This window comes from Chiloscyllium punctatum, chromosome 19 (genome assembly GCF_047496795.1).
Source record: "Chiloscyllium punctatum isolate Juve2018m chromosome 19, sChiPun1.3, whole genome shotgun sequence".
Classification (NCBI taxonomy): domain Eukaryota; kingdom Metazoa; phylum Chordata; class Chondrichthyes; order Orectolobiformes; family Hemiscylliidae; genus Chiloscyllium; species Chiloscyllium punctatum.
In genome coordinates, this window is record NC_092757.1 from 86,196,302 (window position 1) to 86,221,411 (window position 25,110).

A 25,110-nucleotide genomic window follows, 5' to 3' on the forward strand; every position below is an offset into this window, starting at 1 on the left:
CTCTCACCCCAGTAATACTCTCCTACAACCTCTTCCATCAGGCAGAAGGTACAGAAGCTTGAACATACACACCAATAGTTTCAAGAACAGCTTCTTCCCTGCCGTTGTTAGACTGATGAATGGGCCTCTCTAATTTCAGATAATGCTGATCTTGCTCAGGTTAATCTTGCCTAGTGTACACCCTGTGTGATGTAACCTATTTGCCTCTGTCCAAGTTTTTTTTTTTCACCCTGTGATCTGTATGTCCTCTCTCTGATCTGCCTGTACTGCTTGTAAACAAAGCTTTTCATGGTGCTTAGGTACATGTGACAATAAACCAGATCAACTCAATCAATAGGTAGGTCTGCATCCTGGAGTGAGAATTGCAGCCCCAGTTGGAATAGGCCTTTGCGTGGTCTTTGATTGACTACTTGAGGGTCTTGGCTGCATAGGTTCCCCATGGAACTTGCATGAAAGAGCAGTGAACCCTTCTGTTAATTAAACCAAACACCCAGAAAAGCTCACCTTGTCTCACAATCTGTTAAAGTATGAGTGACGGAGAACTCCCAAATTCCACTATTTAAAAGAAATAAAATCAATTTATTTTTAACTCTTAGCATTAACGTTATAAACAACAAGTATTCACAACTCTCAGCCCCCCTTTTTCTTAACTGCTTATTATCTGCCTCCAACTCTATAACAATATGCTGTTCCAATAAAACACTTTAAAATTACATCAACTGAATTTCAAAACCACACAGCCACTATCATCTTCTGTAACTTTACTCTTCCAGCTGCTGAATTTTCTGGGCCGTCGTCTTTCTTTTTACTGCGAGCATGTTTCATATGAAAAGGTACCTTTGATAGAGAGGGTTTCCTAATTTCTTGCATCTACCTCGATAGCAGTTTTTCTCTCTCTCTCATTTCCAAAATGTCTACATTTTTATATCACATTGGTTCAATGTTGACAAAACGATAAATTGAAACTCGATTGGGTTTTAGTAGCCTGGGGCATAATTTAAACTGATTGGTTAAATTTGAATTGTTGTCAAAACAGTAATCCAAACTCAGGTATTCATTTCACAGCCAAATGTTACATATTTTCAATTTCCAGTACACTCTGGGACTGCCATCTAGTCATATCACACAGGTGATTGTGATCTTTCAGTTCTCTGTCTCTTAAAAGTACAGTACATGTCTTCAACTTCATAACAAAGAGTTGGGAAATTTCCATACCAGCCAACTACTTCCTTCACTGCTTTGATCCTGGAAGATTTCACCCTTGTCAAACTGTAGCTCAAGTGTTATAGATTGGAGGAGATTTAAACAGATTGACTTTTTTGAATATTTTGCGCCAAGTTTTAATTAGCTATTTCATGTGGCTCTGTTCCAACAGGATGCTGTGCTTTGCTGATCTCTCTGATACTGGCAGCAATAAAGGACGTGGTGGGTTATATCTTTACCACTGACAAGTTAGTAAAAGGAAAATTTTACAACCTGTAAAAACATGTTTTTGAGATTTTACAGAATTTACAAATGCCTCAGCCCTGACGCGCACCTCTTTCTTTCTCTAGAGAAATTATTCGATTGGTCGCACAACTAGATCCTTTAATTGCTACTTACCATTTTTTTGATGCCATGACTGTAAGTACATTTTAATGTTTCAAGCTGCAAGTTGGTTATTTATCAAAGATTTAGGACATGGGTTTCTTTGTATCCCATTTCCTGGTCAAAACACATACAAGATAAAGGCAGGTTGCATTTGTTGAAAATGGCTCAGAAGGGGTTGATATCCATGCCCAATCTGATAACGTTGTCCGTTCTTTGGGTAGAGACAGTCAAATCCTGAAGAGTGCCTGAAGGAAGCAGATGCAGATATTTTTTACTCCATTCAAACATGTGATGACACATGGTTAGGGAAGATGGTACTTGAACCTGTGACTTGAGACCCCTGAGGAAGGAATGCTGCTACTGTGGTACAAGAACCATCTAACGTTAGCCTGGGGTTCTGGGTGACTAGTCCATTGACATCACTACTATACCCACACATCCAAAGTGTCCTATAAATAAATCTGCCAATGAAGTTGATGTAAATTGTGCTTGTTGCTATCCTACAATAAACTAACTTGTTAATGAGGCCAATTTGCCTTTTCCATGTCGACGTGTTGGCAGTTTCTCCTCTGTGGTAATTTGACAGGTCCGAGACTTAGATTAGAAAAAGCAGGACTGATGACAGCAAACTCCAAAACCAGAATACCACATGCTTGTGTGGTATCAGAAGACACAGTCACATTAACACGGACTGTTGTCCAGTTTATACAATGCCAACTAGACATGATATCTTGGATCTTACCAACCTGTAGCCCTTCTATCATGGGTTAAGCCTTCAGCTTTTTCAAGGTTTCTTATTTTGAAAGTGTTGAAATGTGGCTACTTTCTTTGTTTATTAAGCCATAAATGAAGTTAAAAAAATTGTTCAAAATGCTGGAAGTGTTGTGAACAGAGCACTTGCATTTGACCTGATGAACGAAATGCAGATAAAAGTATAGTGTTTTGACTTTCTTGTTGCTTCATTCAGTACAAACTGAAGAAATGGTAGAATGAGCCTTGAGGTTTTTGCTAGTATCTGTGAGTATAGCCATCTCCTTGTAGCCATTTTGATTCTGAGTTTGTCCTTGTGGCTCCTTAGAACTAAGATCCATGGGGTCGTATTGTGTCCCGTGCTTTATTTCTCCTCGCTGTCATGTTGGTGCTAGAGACAGGCACACTGTATGAGGTGTCTGCATCAGAGGAATTAGAACAATCAACTGACCAGGGTGGGAGTGATTGATAATTGTATAGATGTTTTTTGTTTGAGATTCTAGGCTTTTGTCACGTGCAAAGCAATTTAGAATCTGATCTGTTACTTCACGGCCCTGGAGCTGAGAAAACTCTCCAGGAACACTTGTTTGTTGCTTCAATTTTTTTTTCCCAGTTCTGAATCATATTAGTGTGATCATCACTAATGCATTGGTGAGGTTGAGATTCACGCTAGATCCCTACAGAGGAGGGGAATTACTTGCAGAGTTTACAGCCTGTGTGTCAGCAAAACCATTCCCATTTGAGAAGTCTGTACTCCCCTCGTAGATGGACTGTTTCTGATTCCACTCTCTCTTTTAGCTTGATCATCATCTTTGGTGAAAATAACAGGAAATGTATCACATTGCAATGTTTGCATCATTATCCTGCTCCAGCTGACCTTGTGACTGAAGCAGATTTTGGTGCAGGATTGAGGGATTCCGTGTGTGGCCCTCGGTGGTTAGAGCCAAAGTCCAGATCTGTCCCCAGTGAGGCACTGCCGAGGCTGAGGTTGTATCAACATTTTTCTGATTATATAGTCTGCGTTTGATGAGATTAAATTTGGGGCAAGAATTCAGAAAATTAATATCAAAAGGGTTATCTAACTTTTTGTTAACATGAATTTAACAGCGTGTACGGGTGTAAGCCACACCTAACTGGCTATGTACTTCAGGTAGGGATACCTGAAGTTTGTAATATCAGCACTCTTGAAAGCTATACCGTTAATATATTGCATTTGTCTGCCTTACAGTGTGTGAGTGCTGGAATAGTAATAGGATCTGGGAAACAGAAACTCGGAGCCATTGTCAATCTAATTGTGTTCTACGCAGTCGGTTATCCTATTGGAATATCACTGATGTTTGCAGCTAAACTTGGCATCATTGGTAGGATTTTATTTTGAGTATGCTATAATGTTGTTATCTGAAAGTCCTATTGTCTGACTTTAAGTTGGCAGGATTCCATGAGGGGTAAAGAGATAGGCAGAGTGGATACTGAAAGCATGTTTCCCCTAGCTGTGGGGTCAGAATAAACTAAAAGGCCATCTTAGACTGAGGAGAGAGGCAATTTTTAAAAATTTTGTGATGAGTCATTAGAATTTCCCAAATGCCCATTGAAGTCAATCAATCATTTGAAGACACTGGTTTTCTAGTTAACAACATCAAGGGATAATATGGAAATATGCCATTGATGTAGAAGCTGTGATCTAGAATGGCAATAGGCAGGAGGGGCTGAATGGCCTCCTCCTCTTCCAATATTCCCATGATTGAAATACAGAGCAATTGGATCCTTTGGTCAGGATTGATTAGTTCATTTCCGCTTGATCAACAGTGACGGTGCTACAGTTGATGAATGCGCCATTGGGTGGAGTGAGTGAAAAGGTTTGCCCACTCCAGGTCATGATCCTGTGTACGCTCTGGACTTGATGTTCAGATGGATGACCAGAACTCTGAATTCTAAAATTTTTGAGAGATTATCAACCTGAAACCCTAAACTTGTTTCTTTCTCCAATCCACTGAGTGCTTTCAGTGCCTTTGATTTTATTTTCAGATTTCAGTGTCTGCAGTATTTTATTTCTGTATGCTTCACTGATTGAAGACCCTGCCAACACTCTATTCCTAGACTTACACCAGACCATGATTACTGCAGAGTCTATGAATCCGAAATAGCAACGTGGAGCTTCAGTTCACATCTCAATCTATCAAATTGTGATAACATATCTAGGAAAGACCTAATCTCATTGAATTTAGAATCATAGAATAGAATCTCTACAGTGTGGAAGCAGACCACTCAGGTCATTGAGTGGACTCTGAGCCTTCAAAGAGCATCCCACCCAGACTGACCCCCATCCGCATAACCCTGCATTTCCCACATGCCTAGGCAATTTCCCATGGCCAATCCACCTGACTTGCACATCTTTGGAAAGTGGAAGGAAACCAGAGTACCCAGAAGAAACCCAGGTGGACACTGGGGGAATGGGCAACCCACACAAACAGTCGCCCGAGGCTGGAATCAAACCCGAGTCCCTGGGACTGAGACAGCAGTGCTAACCACTGAGCCACACACTCTGGTTAATGCTTGATGGCTCGGGAATGGGTCAGACTATTGCGATGGAAGAATGTGAGCCATTTTGTGGTGGGAATTGAATATGACAGAGGATGCCAGACCACTGCAGCTTTGTGAGAACAAATGTCCGTGATAATTCAAGAAGGCAAGGTGTGAAAGTCCCAGAAAGGATTGTGTTTTTGTTTATTGAAGTCAAACTGTGTTCTTGCAGGTCTGTGGTCTGGGATGTTCACCGCTGTCATTGTGCAAGTGATCTTCTTTCAGATAGTGATCTTTAAAATGAACTGGAAGAAAGCATCTGATCAGGTATGAGCACCTAAAGAGAATTTGATACTCCATAACTTTTGAATAACAAATCTGTTTTTCTTTGTTATCCTGCTTACTCCCTTGTTTCTCCCTTCTCATGTACAACAACCCAGTCAAATGTCCGATGTGCCCCCCACATGGTCAGTGAAGTCTTCCCCATTTGAGCTTAGTCAAGTATTTGATGATGTGTCTCAGAATTCCAGGGAAAAACCTCCCAATCTGCCTCTGTTTCCTCTACTTGTTCCTCGAAATGGAAAGCTTGCAGTGCACTCCAGGAACCTAAGCAGAAAAGCCATGTTGACTGCTATTGCAATACTGAGGGGTGTGCTACATGGTCAGAGGTGCTGACGTTTGGATGAGTGATTAACAAGACCCTGCCTGGTCCCTCAGGTGTTGAAGATCCAGTAGACACTAATTTGAAGAGGAGCACGGGAGTTCTGATACATCCTTGAATCTTGCCATTCAGAATAAAACTCAGTAATAAATAAATTAAATAATATGTTCATTTCCAAGCCAGTTGTCAAGAAGTCCCAACCATGTCACTTCTTTTTAGTCGCTGTGGCATTTGCAATTAAATCCACCCAGGCTGGCAGACACCTCGTTACCAGTAACTGGAAACTCTAAACTGCAGAGTACATTGAGATGAAAATGTCAGCTGATGTGCAATATCAGCTACTCATCAAGTTAACGGAACTGATGACCGGTCACTTAGAGAGCCTGGGGGTGTTTGATAGCATAGCACCACAGCATACTGTTTTTGTCACTTGTTTAGACCAATTGTAGTTGTAGTTCTACCTTTTGCCTGAAAGGGTAAAGGAACCAGATTCAAAGGCTTTCAAAAGAATATTAGATGAATGTTTCAAAGGGAACGATTTGCAGGATTTTGTGGGAATGCATAAGGGCAAATTGGCTAACCCTGCCAAATGCACTGAATCATTCTGTGATTCTAACAACTGACAGCTTTTGATAGTTTCCAAAATAATGTACACAAGGAAGAGGTTTTCTTTTTGTGCGAGTAGTACTCCCTACATTTTTAATGAAAGTCTTGTGCTTTATTTTAAAGGCTCAGATTAATGCGGGTGTGAAAAATGACATGGACTCCACAAACAGCCCCTCTGATGGTCAAACTGAAAATATTTTGCCAGGTATCACACATTTTACCTTCGCTTTAAATTGTGTTCCACCTAACAAGTGTAGGCATCTCTGAACCATTTAAACCCGAAGTCCATTTCTCTGTAGCAGGCTGTAATTTTGCTATATGGAACACGTAAAAAGTAATTTAAAGATATATTTTGAAGTTGAAAAACATTTTTTGGAGTAATTGTGTTGCAATAAAACAGCTTATTAACATTGTTTAAATTATTAAATGAAACTGGGTTGGCAATTAATCCAAGGTTTGATTCAAGAAAATTTCAGAATGGTGTCTGCCTGGAGGGGGCGCGGTGCTAGTAGCTACATCTATGCTTTACAAATAGATGTAGCTACTAGAAAACGCACTTCTAGCAGAAAAACAGGATGACTGACCTTTTGGTCTTTCAGCCTTTAAATTGAACCAAAGGCAACAATTGTAAGGAATTATCCCGGTATCCATTGATAACACATGATGCTGCATGGCTCCCACCAACGGTAGTTTTCATTCTTGGTTTGCCTGGAGCGTCGGAGGCTGAGGGGTGACCTTATAGAGGTTTACAAAATTATGAGGTGCATGGATAGGATACATAGACAAAGTCTTTTCCCTGGGGTGGGGGAGTCCAGAACTAGAGGGCATAGGTTTAGGGTGAGATGGCAAAGATATAAAAGGGACCTACCGGGCAACTTTTTCATGCGGAGGGTGGTACGTGTATGGAATAAGCTACCAGAGGAAGTGATGGAGGCTGGTACAATTGCAACATTTAAGAGGTATTTGGATGGGTATATGAATAGGAAAGGTTTGGAGGAATATGGGCCGGGTCCTGGCAGGTGGGACTAGATTGAGTTGGGATATCTGGTCGGCATGGACGGGTTGGACCGAAGGGTCTATTTCTATGCTGTACATCTCTATGACTCTAAGTGCCTATGTGCTCATGGCCAGTAACGTGGCAAGTTCTGGTGACTAGTCCAGTCATTTTGGAAATTGTAATTTCCCTTCAACACAGCAGAGATGCTGATGGAGACTGGTGTACCTCCATTGGCCAGGCTCAGAGAAGGGGAACAGGAAACCCATCTGAATTCCAGCAAGATAAGCAGCTGGAAGTTTACATTCTTCATAAACTCTGTTAGTATCAATCAACCCCACGCCCAACCTGCCATTTCAATATAACTATCCTTGTTTTTTTTTAAATTTAAACATAGTGATGTTTATAAATATACAATAATAGTTTCGTGGATAAAGAACCTTCTACTGGTCCAAAAACAAAAGGCCAAGTGATTTTCCATTGGTCTCAAATTTGAGATAAATGATTTTAGATCATAACCTCTGCCACAATTTGAGCCATTTCTTCTTTCTCATTTTTTTTTCTTTGCCATTCACACCTGCTCCTAGAAATAACTTTTATTTATTTCTCCCATTACCTCTCCCTCTGGTTTTGGATCAAGAACCCTTTTGCAATTTAATTTCTTGTCCTCATTACCCCATCACAGACTTTTCCATTTTGTTTTCTTTCTCTTTCATGGGATATCAGCTCCGCTGAGGTGGTAAGCATTTGTTCCCCCTTCCCTAATTGCCCTTGACTAAGTAAGCCATTGCAAACGGCAGTAAGAGTCAAGCAATTGCTGTATGTAGGCCAGACCAGGCAAGGAAAACAGACTTGAAGCACATTAGTGATGGGTTTTTACAACAGTTGAAACTGGGTTCATGGTCCACATTACTGAGGTGAGATTTCTTTTCTAGATTTATTAATGGAACTTAAATTCTACCACCTACCATGTTGGGTTTGAACTCATTGCCCCCAGGACAATGTTTCATAATGCTTTCTTCCAATGAAGTGCTATAGATCACTAAACGTTCTATATAAAGCTCTGTTGCTGTTTTGTTTGTAGAAACAGATGAAATGGAGACCAGCACTGATGTTGAACAATTGATCCATGAGTGCAGTGTAACACAAGCTGGTGTTATCGTTGGTGATGTTTTGCCCATGAAACAACTGGTTATACGCCGTGGCCTAGCCTTGCTTTCAGGATCAATTGTTCTGGCAATTGGGTTTGTGATACACTTCACTGTCAAAACAGAAACATGAGCCCCAGTAAACACAGCGGAGATGAAGCAAGGAGCAGCGGGTATGATAGTTTTGACAAAAAGGAAAGCAGAAGTCAGACGTGCGTGTAGAATGTTACTGTACAGACTGGACGAAGGATTGTCTCCTGCTTTAAATGTTTCTGTCAAATCCAGAAGCGGTTCCTTTAACATTTGTCAAAGTGACTGGGTCCTCCCCATTTCAAGTGCTCCCATTAAACACTATGCACTTTGTCATCTCAAATAGTTATTGGAGGAGACTGAATAATATCTGTAGGAAGTCAACAATGTATCTTTTATGAAACTCATTGTTGAATGTGAAATAAATATATTTTCACCAATCTTTAAAGGTTGTTTTCCTGTGTCTACTAATCTCCAAAGTCTTTGAGCATTGTGCACAGTTCCTTTACCTGGTGATATAAAATAATGATTGAAAAGTTATGGCTAGCATACACAATATTAACTCAACAAGAGCCATGTGAAATACAAAGTCTATTGTTCCATTAATTATTGTCTTTATTCTGTATCATTAAGGGCAATGATCTAGCTCGCTTTGGAATTTGTACTCATCCTGACAAGGTGGGTTTCATAGCACCCACTCCATTGGTTGAACCACTGCTTTCTGTAAATGGTTTGTCTGTTTGTGGTGGCCTCTGAAATCTCAGGAACAAGGAAGAAATTTACTGGGAGCTTCCAGTTATTTTCAAATCTCCATTTTGTTTTAGAATACAGAAGGATGTTCTTGGGCAGTCATTGGGACCGATGATGATACACTTCCCCTCTGGTTTGTTGGGTTGTGAGAACACTGATCAATCCAATGCCTGATCTGGAGATTCTGCTGCTTGTGGCCAAGGATATATGAAGGACTGGCCATTTGCTGTCTGGAGGGCCTGTGCATTCCTACCAATGCTTTCATTTCACTCCTGCACGTTGCCAACAAAATCTCTCCGTGCATTCCGTGCTTTCTCGAATGAACCTACCCCATTCAGTTTGGTCCACAGGCCAGGATCTCCCATGAGTTGGGGCAATGTTTGAACTCTTCAGAGAGATGAAGGGCTTATGCCCAAAACGTTGATTCCCCTGTAGCTGACAAAGGGCTTATGCTCAAAATGTTGATTCTCCTGCTTCTTGGATGCTGCCTGACCTGATGCACTTTTCCAGTACCATACACTCGACACTCTTCAGAGGAATCCTCAAAGTATCTTGAAGTACCCATCGTTGTTGTCCCTAGGCATCCCCTGCCATTACCTAATTCTGAGTAGAGCTGCTGTTGTGGGAGTCAGTTACTGGGCATGATCATAACAGCAGAGTTGATTCTGAGTGATTAATGCTGGGTAGATTACCTTGGCAGAGGATGTTGATGTTGAATGATCATTCCTGCCACTAGATCTGGAGGATCTCCAAAACACTGAAGGTTATGTATATGCTCAATATGAAGTGTTACTGGGCCCCTGCAACATCAGAGTATGGGGTTCCAGCCCAAATTGAACCTTCCCTTTCAACATTGTCACACTGATCTTCCGTTCCAAAATACCATCATGATGATTCTATCAAGATATGTTTGCAGGTCTACGGTGAGTGTAGTCTAACCGCACTGCGCAGGGAGTGCAAGATGGTTAATTCTCCGTGGAGATGAAGGAAGAAGCGGTGTTAGAGAGTGACTGCATGGGGCTGTTGTACATTCTGCTGTCAGGATGGATACAATAAGTGTTAAAAGTGATCAGTAACACTGTGAGTACTTTTGTGTGAAATATTCCCGCTGGCCTGGATGAAGGCAACTCCAACAACACAAAGCTGAACACTGTTCAGGATGAAGCACCTGCTTGATTGGCATTTATGTTTTTCACAAATGATTTAACAGTGAGAGCAGTGTGCACCCATGCTCCTTTATATAGAACTCTCCAAGCTTAAAACCACTACCACCAAGGCTCAGGGCAGCAGTTATGTGACAGCATCATCCCCTGCAAATTTCCCTTTGAGCCATGCACTAGCCTGACTTGGCATTATATCAAAGTTCCTTCAGTGGCACTGGGTTAAGGGCCTTGAAGCCCCCTTCCTATACCCCAAAGCCTCCAGCAGTTCAAAAGCACAACTACCTCGAATCTTGCCAAGGGCGATAAATGCTGGTCTAGCTGGCAATGCCTAATATCCAATGATTTAATTCATTGTAGAAATCTGACTCTGAGTGCGGCTGCTAACGGAGCTGTGGCTCAGACAATACCAGTGCCAGAACTCTAGGCAATTCTATTCGAGTTAGTCACTGAAAGAAAAACAAAGTACTGTAGATATGGGGCTGGAAGGAATGATGAAAGAACAGGTCTGGCATGTGGCACCAGCACAAACTCAGAAGGGGTAGTCACAGAAACAGACCCTTCGGTCCAACCAGTCCATGCTGACCATGTTCCCAAACTAAAGTAGTCCCACCTGCCTGCATTTGGCCCATACCCCTCCAAACATTTGTTATTCATGAACTTATCCAAATGTCTTTTTAGCTGTATCTGCACCCACCACTTCTCTGGAAATTTATTCCACACGTGAACCACTCTTTGAGTAGAAAAAAGTTATCCTTCATGTTTTATTTTTAAATCTTTCTCCTCTCACCTTAAAATTATGCCATAGTCTTGAAATTCCCCACCCTAGGAAAAATACACCTGCCACTCACCTTATCTATACCCCTTATGATTTTATAAACCTCTATAAAATCACCCCTCAAACTCCTCCGTTCCAGTGAGAAGAGTTCCAGCCTATCCCAGCCTCTCCTTGTAGCTCAAACCCTCCATTCCTAGCAACAGTCTGATAAACCTTTCCCAAACCCTTTCCAGCTTAATAATATCCTTCCCAGAGAGACCAGAACTGGACACAGTCTTCCAGAAGAAGCCTTATCAACATCATGTACAACCTCAGCATAACATCCCAATTCTTATAGTCAAAGGTCTGAACAATGAAGGCAAGTGTGCGAAATGCCTTCTTAACCACCCTGTCTACATGCAATGCAAACTTCAACGAATTATGTACGTGATGTTCAGAGAAAAGAAAAATCGAGGGAGAGAAGCAAACAACAAGATATGTACTTTGGTGTGGTTCTTCTCCTCTACTAAAAGCCTTGTTTCTGACCTCAGACTTACAGTAGCAATGGGCTGGATATTTTGGATGGCTGGTCCGTAAAGCTGCCTCACAGCGCCAGAGACCCAGGTACAATTCCCGCCTCAGGCGACTGTGTGGAGTTTGCACATTCTCCCCGTGTCTGCATGGGTTTCTTCCGGGTGCTCCAGTTTCTTCCCACAATCCAAAAATGTGCAGGTTAGGTGAATTGGCTGCGCTAAATTGACCGTAGTGTTAGGTGAAGGGGTAAATGTAGGGGAATGGGTCTGAGTGGGTTGCCCTTCGGCGGGTCGGTGTGGACTTGTTGGGCCAAAGGGCCTGTTTCCACACTGTAAGTAATCTAATCTACTTCATTAAAACAAATGGACCAATAAAAGCAGCTCACCTCTTGCATTCAGTTGAATAAACATGATGTCAATGGTACAGAACCAACTCTGTGTAACAGTGAACCTCAGGATGTGATGACTAGAGCTGATATCTTTCAGGTAATAGCCACATAAATCAATTGATCCGTTCATCAGTGGGTGCTGTGATAAAGGGAAGGTCTATGATTTCAGACACTGAGCTGTTTGAGTGGATATTGGGGCTGGTTTTTAGCTGCAATACCCATTTTCTTTTACGAAATGACCACTTAGAGAGAAAATATAATCTTATTACGACACAGGGATAACAAGCCAAACCAAATCAGCCTATCACTGAATTCACAACACAGTTAAGATTAAAAATTCAATGACTGTGAATATTGCCCATTGTTCTGAACAAGACAATATGATTAACAGGTCTTGGACACCAAGTTTATAACAAACATCAAGTAACATTTTATTTTTAATGTTTAAACTTTAGCAGAGCACAGATACACAACAAAGTAGTCAAATTACCTATGATCTAAATACCAATGTCATTTGATCAAAATTCCCACTCACACACAGAGTTAAGAAATAAATTTAGTAATAGGTGTGTAATTTCTCAGTTCAGTAGCTAATTTCAAATAATGAATGCAAGGCTGCATGAAATCCTTGGACAATGGGTTATTCACAGGCATATAGAACTGCTTGAATTCTGAAGTCATGGGTTAATACGAACAGTCTCAGTATATTCCAGAAATAGTTGCTTGTTTCTTAAAGACTGGGATTCTTTTCTCAGAACATTCAACAATACAATAGCTGGAGACAATTAAGAGAGCAAGTTTCAAGAATAACACTGCCTCCTGCCAAAACTCAGTCAGAACTCAGTCTGGATGGCACAACAGCGCAGTGGTTGTGTGGCATGTTGGCTCAATGGTTAACACAGCTGCCTCACAGTGCTAGGTGCCCAGATTTGATTCCAGCCTCAGCCTCAGGTGACTGCATGGAGTTTGCAAATTCTCCCCATGACTGTGTGGAGTTTCTCCAGGTGCTCTGGTTTTTTTCCCATGGTCCAAAAGATGTGCAGGTTAGGTGAAATTGCCCATAGTGTTCGGAGATGTGTGGGTTAAGTGCCTTAGTCAGGGGAAAATATAGAGTAATAAAGTAGGGGAATGGGTCACTCTTTGGAGGGTTTAGATTAGATTAGATTACTTACAGTGTGGAAACAGGCCCTTCGACCCAACAAGTCCACACTGCCCCGCCAAAGGGTAACCCACCCGTACCCCTACATCTACCCCTTACCTAAAACTACGGGCAATTTAGCATGGCCAATTCACCTGACCTGCACATCTTTGGACCATGGGAGGAAACCGGAGCACCCGGAGGAAACCCACACAGACACGGGGAGAACGTGCAAACTCCACACAGTCAGTCGCCTGAGGTGGGAATTGAACCCGGGTCTCTGGCGCTGTGAGGCAGCAGTGCTAACCACTGTGCCACCGTGCCGCCCACTTGGTGTGGACTTGTTGGGCTGAAGGGAATCTATGACTCTGAGAACCAGTTCTCTTTTTTCCTCTCTGTGGTTGGCTGATTAGCATCCTTTCTCCCTTGATTGACCAATTTAACATCCAACCAGTTGCCAGTGCTAAGAATAGCAGCAACCCAGAATCTACAGTGTCCATGGATCAGTAGTTAGGTTGCATCACTTTCCAAGCCAGTTCCCGACAGAAAACATCTGCCTTTGTTCTCCTTCAAAACAAGCTGCTGCTCCAAGTTCAATTCTTAACTTCAACTCACTGTTCCAAACCAAACAAATGAGAAAAATCCAAAGGAAACCAGTGATGGTCTCTACATTGACATCAACACACTGCTACAAATTGGAGACCAATGCAGCTGACAACAACAATAAGTAAGTGTTAGATGCAGCTGCCAGCATCAGCACAATCACCAAGTCACAGAAAAAAAAAGCAAGCTGTGTGGGAAGAGTAGTTCTGTTTCAGCAAATCATGCAACGTGAAAGGATTCTGGATGATGCTCGAAATGCAACAATCACAGAAACACAACAGTGTGTCTACTTCCTCAGAAAACTCAGGAAATTCAGCATGTCTGTAAAGACACTTAGCAATTTTTATAGATGGACTGCAGAAAGCATTCTATCCAGATGAAACATGACTTGGTATGGCAACTGCTCTGCCCAGGACAGTAAGAAACTACAGAGAGTCATGAACACAGCCCACTCCATCACATGGGCTTTTTCACAGAGAGGGTGGTGCATGTATGGAATGAGCTACCAGAGGAAGTGGTGGAGGATAGTACAACTGCAACATTTTGGATGGGTATATGAGTAGGAAGGGTTTAGAGGGATATGGATCAAGTGGGACTAGATTGGGTTAGGATATCTGGCTGGAATGGATGAGTTGGACTGAAGGATTTATTTCTGTGCTGTACATCCCTATGTCTCTATCAGTCAGCCTTCCATCCATTGACTCCATCTATACTTCCTGCTGCCTCAGGAATGCAACCAACATCAAAGCCCCCTACCATTCCGGTTATAATCTCTTACAACATATTTCATCGGGCAGATTATACAAAATGCACAACCGACAGATTCAAGAACAGCTTCTTCCTCACTGTTATTAGACTTCTGAATAATGCCTTCTTCATGCTGATCTCGCACTTTGTGTGCCGCCTCTGCAGTCATTGCATTGTATTCCTTGCTCTGTTCTATTACCCTGATGGCATGATCTGCCTGTACTGTACGCAAAACAAAAGTTCTCACTGTACCCAGGGTACATGTGACAATAATAGATCAAATCAAATGCAGTTCAAATGATGCAACCAGACACTATAAAAGGAACACAATCAGACAAAAACCACATGTAACAGGTGGACAGCAACAACAGAGTGTGACAACACACACACACACACGCTAGATGTTCACAGTGTGACTGACCAGGGTGAGGAATCCGAGTGGAAGAACCTTCGATCAGAATGAGAACATGGTACATTGTGTGGACCATTTTAAACTGTTAGGAGCTTTCGTCACAATGAACATCCTATAGCAAAGAAAATTGATAAGCCCATGCCAAAGGTCAAAGTCGACTCAGGAGCAAGGGCAAACATCCTACAAATCAGACTGCTCAACGCTTTGAATCATTGGAATCAATGATGCAACCAACAACTGCACATGATAGAAACTTTGTTTTGGTACAAAGTTAAAAATCACACAAAAACAGGTTATAGGCCAACAGGTTTATTTGGAAGCACTAGCTTTAAGAGTGATACTTCTTCATCAGGTGGTTGTGGAGTATAATTATGATTGTAGGACACAGAATTTATAGCAAAAGTTTACAGTGTGATGTAACTGAAATTATATATTGAAAAAGATCTGGATCAGGAGCTGAAATTGGCCTATCACAAAGATGTTACGGTTATTATGGGGATTTTAACAGTTGTTATGGGGATTTTAACATGCAAGTAGACTGGGAGAATCAGGATGGTATTGGACCTCAAGAAAGAGACTTTGTGGAGTGCCTCAGAGATGGATTCTTAGAACAGCTGGTACTGGAGCCGACCAGGGAGAAGGCAATTCTGGATCTGGTATTGTGTAACGAACCAGAATTGGTCAGAGACCTCGAAGTAAAGGAGCCATTGGGAAGAAGTGACCATAATACAATAAGCTTCAATCTGCAATTTGAGAGGGAGAGGGTATAATCAGAAGTGACAGTACTTCTGTTGAATAAAGGGAACTATGGAGCTATGAGGGAGGAGCTGGCCAAAGTTCAATGGTACAATACCTTAGCAGGGATGACCGTAGAGGTACAATGGCGGATATTTCTTTGTATAATGCAGAAGTTGCAGGATCAGTTCATTCCTAAAAAGAAGAAAGATCCCAGGAGGAGGCATGGGTGGCCGTGGCTGACGAGGGAAGTTAAGAAACATATAAAGTTAAAAGAGAAAAAGTATAACATAGCAAAGATAAGTGGGAAAACCGAGGACTGGGAAGCTTTTAAAGAACAACAGAGGATTACTAAGAAGGAAATACGCAGAGGAAAAATGAGGTACGAAGGGAAACTGGCCAATAATATAAAGGAGGATAGTAAAAGCTTTTTTAGTTTTGTGCAAGGCAAAAAAATGGTAAGGACTAAAATTGGGCCCTTGAAGACAGAAACAGGGGAATATATTACAGGGAACAAAGAAATGGCAGAGGAATTAAATGGGTACTTAAGATCTATGTTCACTGGGGAAGACACAAGCAATCTCCCTGTGGTAACAGTGGCTGAAGGTCCTGAACTGAAGGGAATTTATATTTGCCAGGATTTGGTGTTGGAGAGACTGTTAGGTCTGAAGGTTGATAAGTCTCTGGGGCCTGATGGTCTACATCCCAGGGTACTGAAGGAGGTGGCTCGGGAAATCGTGGATGCGTTGGTGATTATTTTCCAGAGTTTGATAGATTTGGGGTCAGTTCCTGAGGATTGGAGGGTGGCTAATGTTATACCACTTTTTAAGAAAGGTGGGAGAGAGAAAGCAGTAAATTATAGACCAGTTAGTCTGACCTCAGTGGTGGGAAAGATGCTGGAGACTATTATAAAGGATGAAATTACGACACATCTGGATAGTACTAACAGGATAGGTCAGAGTCAGCATGGATTTATGAAGGGGAAATCATGCTTGACTAATCTTCTTGAACTTTTTGAAGATGCAACTCTGAAAATGGACGAGGGAGATCCAGTAGATGTAGTGTACCTGGACTTTCAGAAAGCTTTTGATAAAGTCCCACACAGGAGGTTAGTGAGTAAAATTAGGATGCATGGTATTCGGGGCTAAGTACTAGATTGGATTGAAAATTGGTTGGCTGATAGGAAACAAAGGGTAGTGATAAATGGCTCCATTTCGGAATGGCAGGCAGTGACCAGTGGGGTACCGCAGGGATCAGTGCTGGGACCGCAGCTTTTTACAATATATGTTATTGATATAGAAGATGGTATCAGCAATAACATTAGCAGATTTGCTGATGGTACAAAGCTGGATGGCAGGGTGAAATGTGATGAGGATTTTAGGAGATTACAGGGTGACCTGGACAAGTTAGGTGAGTGGGCAGATGCATGGCAGATGCAGTTTAATGTGGATAAATGTATGGTTATCCACTTTGTTGGCAAGAACAGGAAGGCAGATTACTAGCTCAATGGAATCCATTTAGGTAAAGGGGCAGTACAGAGAGATCTGGGTGTTCTTGTACACCAGTCAATGAAGGCAAGCATGCAGGTACAGCAGGTAGTGAAGAAGGCTAATAGCATGCTGGCCTTCATAACAAGAGCAATTGAATATAGAAGCAAAGAGGTGCTTCTGCAGCTGTACAGGGCCCTCGTGAGACCACACCTGGAGTACTGTGTGCAGTTCTGGTCTCCAAATTTGAGGAAAGACATTCTGGCTATTGAGGGAGTGCAGCGTAGGTTCACGAGGTCAATTCCTGGAATGGCGGGATTACCTTACACTGAAAGACTGGAGCGACTGGGCTCGTATACCCTTGAGTTTAGAAGACTGAGAGGGGATCTAATTGAGACATATAAGATTATGAAGACATATAAGACTCTGGCAACAGGAGACATGTTTCTGCTGATGGGTGAGTGCCGAACCAGAGGACACAGCTTAAAAATATGGGGTAGACCATTTAGGACAGAGATGAGGAGACACTTCTTCACCCAGAGAGTGGTGGCTGTGTGGAATGCTCTGCCCCAGAGGGCAGTAGAGGCCCAGTCTCTGGATTCATTTAAGAAAGAGTTGGATAGAGCGCTCAAAGATTGTGGAATCAAGGGTTATGGAGGTAAAGCAGGAAGAGGATACTGATTAGGAATGATCAGCCATGATCATAATGAATGGTGGTGCAGGCTCGAAGGACAGAATGGCCTGCTCCTGCACCTATTGTCTATTGTCTATTGTCTATTGGATTGTTTGCTAAGTCTGTCATCTTTTAGAATGACCATGTTGGTTTCAGTTCTTTCATATATAAATTCTAGAACTTTCTTAAAGTTACATTCTCGGGTGTGCTTTAACAATAGGTGCCATATTGGCCCAGGTGATACATTGAAGGTGTGAGGTGCGCTGTGTGAGGCTGATTCTAATCTAAAAAAGGCATTTACAGAATCTTACATGGATTCATGCAGTTTTTGAGCAAAATAAAATGTAATTCTGCAAGTACAAATTCACCCCACAAACTTATATGTGTGTGTGTGCATATGGGTTCATTGACAATGAAATGCAGACATGTTGAATCTGTATGGAGAACCAAGGATTTTTACCAGGTGATCACAATTGAACCAACAAAATCAGGATTATCACTGCGTATGGAACTCAATATTGTAGCTCCACATGAAGTCACCAAGTTAACATTCACAGCAGAACTAGCTGAAAATACTCACAGAATCTTGCATCTAATCTGTCAAACCATATTCAATAGCGTTAGAAATTTCAACAGTGATTCTGTCCCGTACTTAGAAAAGATGCAATTCCATCAGTCAACCTCCAGAAAGCGCAGTGTTCACACAAAAAAAACATAAAAGTAGTTAGGGTGATGTGGAACTGAAAATGTTATGTACATTAGCACACAGACAGGTGCAGTATGATTAGATTAGATTAACTACAGTGTGGAAACAGGCCCTTCAGCCCAACAAGTCCACACTGACCCTCTGAAGAAAAACTCACCCCCCTATATTTACATCTGACTTATCCACCTAACACTACGAGCAATTTCGCATGGCCAATTCACCTAACCTGCACTTCTTTGGACCATGGGAGGAAACCGGAGCACCCAGAGGGAACCCACGCAGACACGGGGAGAATGTGCAAACTCCACACAGACAGTTGCCCGAGGCGGGAATTAAACCCGGGTCCCTGGCGCTGTGAGGCAGCAGTGGTAACCACTGAGCGCAGTTCTTACGTGTATAATGAAGTAAGATGATACAACCTGAATATGTTTGAACCTAAGATGTCTCAACCTTTCTCAAAAGAGATGTTCAAAATTCAAGGTTTGAAAAATTAAATCCCAAATTCTCAGAAGCTAAATTAAGTTTTCAAGCTGGATGCCAAGTTTGGATATTAGGCGGTTCACTTGGCAATGGAATCTCAAACGTGGCTACTTTCAAACACCATTTGGAAGATATTGCTCCCTGAGGTGACCGTTCAGTCCCTTGTCAGTCAGAATCTGTGCAATATTCAGTCCATTCAATTTCTCTTCAAGATATCTTATCTAACAATGAGCCACAATAAACAGGCAGAGCACTGAGGGACATAGAAACACAAAAACATGACAAATTTATGCTAGAGCAATATCAACACTCAGACTTGTAAAGGTGACAGGGTTCCCAGCAGCTGGCTGGGGATTGTGAGATCCTCATGTTACCTCCTGTTCGGAAGACATGGTGCAGTTTGTGCCACTCAGGCACATGCCAGGTCAATGGTGAACCTCTCCCTGGAATCGGCAGCTCTTCTCCACTCAACTGTGCCACCAGGGAGAACACTGACCTGAGGCAATAGGATGCGGGAGTGACCCAGGCAGAGGAGACTAGGTCATGTGGGAAGGTTAGGAAATCAGCATCAAGGGCAAGGGGTTGGCTCTCTGCAAGTCACCCCCCTCCCACCAACCCCAACCTTCTGAATCACTCCATCGAGTTCTAAATGCCCTTAAATGATGATCACCCACTATCCAGGAACCCAAAAGCAAACAATGGGATAAGGGGGGTAGTTGACATCATGGTAATGTCACCGGACTATTAATACAGAGACCTGAGCTCTAATAATAGCAAAACTGAAATAAAAGCAACATGCTTAGCTGTGTAAACAACACTTACAAAGAGTGTCAGGCTACTTGATTTCCAAAATGTGCAGCAATCTCTCATCAATACATGGATTTTAAACTAACCATTTTCCCATTGCAGTCCACAATCAAAAGTACAGAAATAAAAAGCTTCCATCTTTAAACAAGCAGAAACTATTAGCCTATACTCCTGTTATTGCTTTCTTGCTCTTTCAACTGTTTATTTAACTCTCTTTTGAATCACACTATTGAATCTGTATTGTCTGCTCCTAATGAGTGAAAAGAAAGCATCTGGAGAAGGAAGATTGAGAGCTGCATTCTCATCAGCACTGGAATCATCTCAGCCAATCAGGGACCACTGTCTTCCCAGTCTTTTCCACCAACCATAACATCCATGTTTTTTTGTTTCCTGTCTGCATTTATATGTGTGAATAGAGAGGGGAATTATAAGAGGGTTAGAGTTATAATTGGTAGCATTATATGCCAATGATTCATAATTGTTTACCTGTAATTTATTTGTAAGGAATGTTAATTCCTATTAATTACAATAGACTTCACTGTGCTTGGATCTGACATACAGGAATATTAGGAAGTTTGGAATTCTTTTTAAAAATCTTTACTAGTCCAGAATTTGAGGGATTTGATTTCCAGCACACTCTCCCAGTGATGTGCAATACTTAAAAGAGTTGGGATGAGAATCGATGGGCCAAATGGCCTCCTGCTGTGACTACTATGCTTCCATAATCATGTGGATTACTGCTGTATACAACCAATTCAGCAGAGAAGTAATCTACACTGCAAATTCTTTTGAAATTAAAGCTGGGGTTTAATATTACTACAGTAGGGCAGGAATTTAAAAAGACTTGGTTTACTTCAGGTGGAAAACTGCATTAGCAAAACACAGCAATGTGTAAGGAACATGAAAATGCTAAAACAGCGTTGTTTATCAGTCTGGAACACACATTTCAGTGACACTGATAAAAGGCCTAAAACCCCTCCACTCCCTCTTGACTGAGTAACTGGCTATAAGCCAACAAGGCTAGAACAGCAAGCAAACGCTATTAGTTAAATTTTATCAACTGTTATGGAAGTTATAACTATTGTAATTGCTATTTGATGATTGCAATATGGACTGACCCCCATAGCAAGCAGCAAGCCGTGAAGGAAGGAGCTGACAAGTTTTTATGTAGGCCCTGTCAGTATAAGGAGCTGTTGGTGAGTCGTCAGAACTGTGTCGGACGTTCAGACATACATAGCACTGTATTTAAAGACCGTAACCAAATCTCGTATCAGAAGCAACTGATGTAAGTGTTATTTCTTCGTCAAGGATAGAGATTGAAAGAATGAACGACTCAATGCAAGGGGCTTTCACTGATGTTGCTCAGACACCCTTGCTGAGGAAGATTAGAAGTTTGATCCCTGTCAACTTCTGGAAGGAAGCAAAAGACCTTTTCCAATTGGCTGGGCCAGTGGTAAGTCTGCCTTTCGGAAACACGTTATTTAAAAAAGAATTAATGCTATCCGCTTCCCATGAGAAAGAAAATATTCCAATTGCGACGGCAATGCTGCCAATGAAAAGACTTGTTGGTAGTATTCATCTTCCCACCACATCCCCCTCTTAAAAGAATGCAATAGTATTTCAGTTGTGCAAACTACAAATTCAGACCTTTCCTAAATGTAATTTCCATTTGATATACGCTTTTTTCATTGATGGTCTACTCAGTGAGAAGGCCAATTCTCAGTGGACCCAATTCTACTCTTACTCTCCTCACCTTTAGTTATGGCAGGTAGCAGAAAGGTACAAGGAGCAGGCCCTTCAGCCCCTTCACTCTGTTCTATAATTCAATTAAATCAGAAAGTTTAACTCATATGTACCAGGTTTGGATTTTATAAACTTTGATCTGCTAGCACCCAGCCTCCAAATGGGTTATTTCATTATCCAATGATTTGATGGGAAAGATAACGAAAATAAACCGAAATAATTTTCTAGCTGATCAGAACTTAAAATCCAGTTTCCTTTTTCCAGTTACTCAGGCCTTCAGAATGATGGAAACTATTTTGAACCATGTATAATTGAATCATAATTAGTTGGACCTATTCTTGGATTTTTAAAAAATCAAATATCCTGCCTCCCTATTTCCCCAGCCACCAACATGTTTCAATCTGATCGATAAAAATGTTCAAAGAAAAGAAGGATTTTATTAAACTGGAGAGGGTTCAGAAAAAGGTTTCCCAGGATGTTGCTGGGAATGGAGAGTTACAAAGAGAGATTGGAGAGCCTGGGAGCTTTTTTCCCTGGAGCGTAGGAGGTTGAGAGGTGACCTTCTAGAAGTTTATAAAATCAAAAGAGGCATAGATAAGGTGAATAGACAAGGTCATTTTCCCTAAATTGTAGCAGTTCAAAACTCAGGGGCATATTTTTAAGATAAGAGGAGAAAGATTTAAAAAGGACAAGCAGAGAATGATTTGTGTGTGGAATGAACTGCCAAAGTAAGTGGCGGTTGCAGGTACAGTTACAACATTTAAAAGATATTTGGATAAGTTCATGCATAAGAAATGTTTGGATGGATATGGACCAAGTGCAGACAAGTGGACTAGTTTAGTTTGGGATTGTGGTTAGCATGGATTGTTTGGACAACAGGGTCTGTTTCTGTGCTGTATTCTATAAAAATTAAAATAAATATTTTTTTCAACTGTTCCAAAGATTTTCTCCTGAGGTTTTTTTTACAACAGCAGCGTGACAGAGATAAATCATTTCCTCCCAGAGATTGCTGGGTTATCCTGGGGAGTTGGCAACTTTGTTAACAATTCTAGTGTATTTTTGAAGGCTGTGCATAATACAGTCCAGGGAGTCACTTGCGCATGTGCCAGGGATTGAGATTGATTTAAAAATAAATATCTGCACTTGAAATGTTGTCACTGGATTAGCTGCCCAAATGAAAGAGGAATGGATGGGGGTGGGGCGAGGAATGGAGGGGAGTGGGGCGAGGAATGGATGGGGGTGGGGCGAGAATGGATGGGGGTGGGGCGAGAATGGATGGGGGTGGGGCAAGAATGGATGGGGGTGGGGCAAGAATGGATGGGGTAGGAGAGGATTGGAGGGGGGTGGGGAGAGAATGGATGGTGTGGGGGAGGAATGGAGGGGTGTGGGGCGAGAATGGATGGTGGTGGGGAGGAATGGATGGGGGTGGGGGAGAGAATGGAGGGGAGTGGGGGAGGAATGGATGGGGGTGGGGGAGAGAATGGAGGGGAGTGGGGGAGGAATGGATGGGGGTGGGGGAGAGGATGGAGGGGAGTGGGGGAGGAATGGATGGGGGTGGGGAGGGAATGGATGGGGGTGGGGGAGAAATGGAGGGGTGTGGGTCGAGAATGGATGGGGGTGGGGAGAGAATGGATGGGGTAGGAGAGGAATGGAAGGGGGTGGGGAGAGAATGGAGGGGGGTGGGGGAGGAATGGATGGGGGTGGGGAGAGAATGGAGGGGGGGTGGGGGAGGAATGGATGGGGGTGGGGCGAGAATGGAGGGGAGTGGGGGAGAGAATGGATGGGGGTGGGGGAGGAATGGATGGGGGTGGGGAGAGAATGGATGGGGGTGGGGAGAGAATGGATGGGCTGGGGAGAGAATGGAGGGGGGTGGGGGAGGAATGGATGGGGGTGGGGCGAGAATGGAGGGGGGTGGGGGAGAGAATGGATGGGGGTGGGGGAGGAATGGATGGGGGTGGGGAGAGAATGGATGGGGGTGGGGAGAGAATGGATGGGGGTGGGGAGAGAATGGAGGGGGGTGGGGGAGGAATGGATGGGGGTGGGGCGAGAATGGAGGGGAGTGGGGGAGAGAATGGATGGGGGTGGGGGAGGAATGGATGGGGGTGGGGAGAGAATGGATGGGGGTGGGGAGAGAATGGATGGGCTGGGGGAGAGAATGGATGGGCTGGGGAGAGAATGGATGGGGGTGGGGGAGAGAATGGATGGGAGTGGGGGAGGAATGGATGGGGGTGGGGGAGAGAATGGAGGGGAGTGGGGAAGGAATGGATGGAGAGACACATCATTCCCCCCTTTGCAGATCCAATCATTGACCCACCCCCCCCCCACCACCCCACCCCCAATCCATTCTTCCACCCTAAACCCCCTCCATTTGAAGCATGATCATTCTCTCGCTCAATTCCTGCTTCAAGCCAGTGCCTCTTCAGTGCAGATAGTTGAGCATTAGGGGGGAGAAATATGTACAGGATCTGGAACATTGCTCTGTGAGCGAGTCTGCACAATCCTGCCAGAGTTCTGGTATCCTCAAACACTGCCATTTTGGAATATTTTGAAGATGTTGCTTTATCTGCACTTGCCATAACCTGCTATCGAGTAACCTGCTTCCGTATCAGTCACAGCCAGTTCATGAAGTGCTAGCTATCAGTTGTGATCTCCACTCACCAATGTGATTTTGTTTTTATTGTTATGCTCGCACTTAGGATGAAAACATTAGTCTTGTAAATGTTTTTACTAGCTTTGTGAGTGACTGAGGCACTATAAAGGCATGTACTGTCACACCATGGCCAATATTTGTCCCCTCACTGATTTGACTGCCTAGATTTGCGGCAGATAGCGCACATTCTGTTTTGCAGAATGATCGTACCCTATGACTGAGTGATTCCTTGAAAGTTATGGGGAGTGAGCAGGATTTAGACACAAAAACAGGAATTGTTGGAGCGACTCTGTGGGTCTGACAGCATCTATGGAGAGACAAACGGAATTAATGTTTCAGGTTCAGTGACCCTTCTTCAGAAGCCAGTAGTAGGTCAGTGGGATTAAACTAAACGGGACTCACAAGGAGAAAGGTACAGAGACATTTGGATGATTGGCCTTAAACCTATTCTTTTGATCAGTTTTTTTGTCATGAAATCTGCTTATGTGACTCAGCGTTAAATATTTGTGCAGTGATTGTAACGAGGTCAGCCAGGTGGATCTCATTGGGCGTGAGTTCCCTGACTGGGGCTGTTAACCTGGTCCAATCAGGGAGCCCTGGCTGACAGATAGAAACAGGAGTATCTGAGGTTCTGTTCACTCTGAGAGCTGGCTCTAAGGGAGCTGGATCAGTGTCAAGGACTCTCCATGTGTAAATCACTGGCGGTCCCATGTGAGAATGACCCTCTCCCACTCTCAGGGTGAGTCTGTAGGTGGCTGCATAGCCCAATGGGGCTCCCACAGGCTCGGTTACATTGGGGTGGTTACAGAAAAGGAGTGGGTGGGGCGTCAATGTGGATTGTCTAAATAAAGGGTGACTTGGTGACGTGACACCGGCCTTTCTGGAGTTACTTCAGTTTGTTTCCTCCTAAAGGTTTACCATGGGGCTGGCAGCTTTCTACCTTCAAAAGCAGTGATTTCCAGCATGGTGGTTCTCTCAGTGTTAAACACTGGCTGGGTTTGGTCAGGAGCCCCACTCCGACAGTGGGGTGGGAAGGTGCAC

General features: G+C 42.9%; 2 protein-coding genes across 4 annotated transcripts in view; both read left to right on the forward strand.

Annotated features, from left to right (window-relative positions):
• The window catches only part of LOC140491568 (multidrug and toxin extrusion protein 2-like), a 42,795-nt gene extending 34,054 nt beyond the window's left edge, over positions 1–8,741 (forward strand). For both annotated transcript variants that reach the window (XM_072589955.1, XM_072589956.1), the window contains 6 exons: positions 1,376–1,451; positions 1,554–1,623; positions 3,569–3,701; positions 5,093–5,187; positions 6,251–6,332; positions 8,206–8,741. In XM_072589955.1, the coding sequence (XP_072446056.1) occupies positions 1,376–1,451; positions 1,554–1,623; positions 3,569–3,701; positions 5,093–5,187; positions 6,251–6,332; positions 8,206–8,402 (653 nt within the window). In that variant the 3' untranslated portion in view covers positions 8,403–8,741. The remainder of the gene's footprint in view (positions 1–1,375; positions 1,452–1,553; positions 1,624–3,568; positions 3,702–5,092; positions 5,188–6,250; positions 6,333–8,205) is intronic.
• An 11,971-nt stretch (positions 8,742–20,712) lies between these two features.
• Positions 20,713–25,110, forward strand: part of LOC140491566 (multidrug and toxin extrusion protein 1-like) — a 73,634-nt gene continuing 69,236 nt past the window's right edge. Inside the window, exons 1-2 of one of the 2 annotated variants that reach the window (XM_072589954.1) lie at positions 20,713–20,872; positions 20,985–21,129. In XM_072589954.1, coding sequence (XP_072446055.1) covers positions 21,001–21,129 — 129 coding nt within the window. In that variant the 5' untranslated portion in view covers positions 20,713–20,872; positions 20,985–21,000. Of the gene's footprint in view, positions 21,130–25,110 lie in introns of both variants that reach the window. The other variant, XM_072589953.1, reaches the window with a different exon arrangement.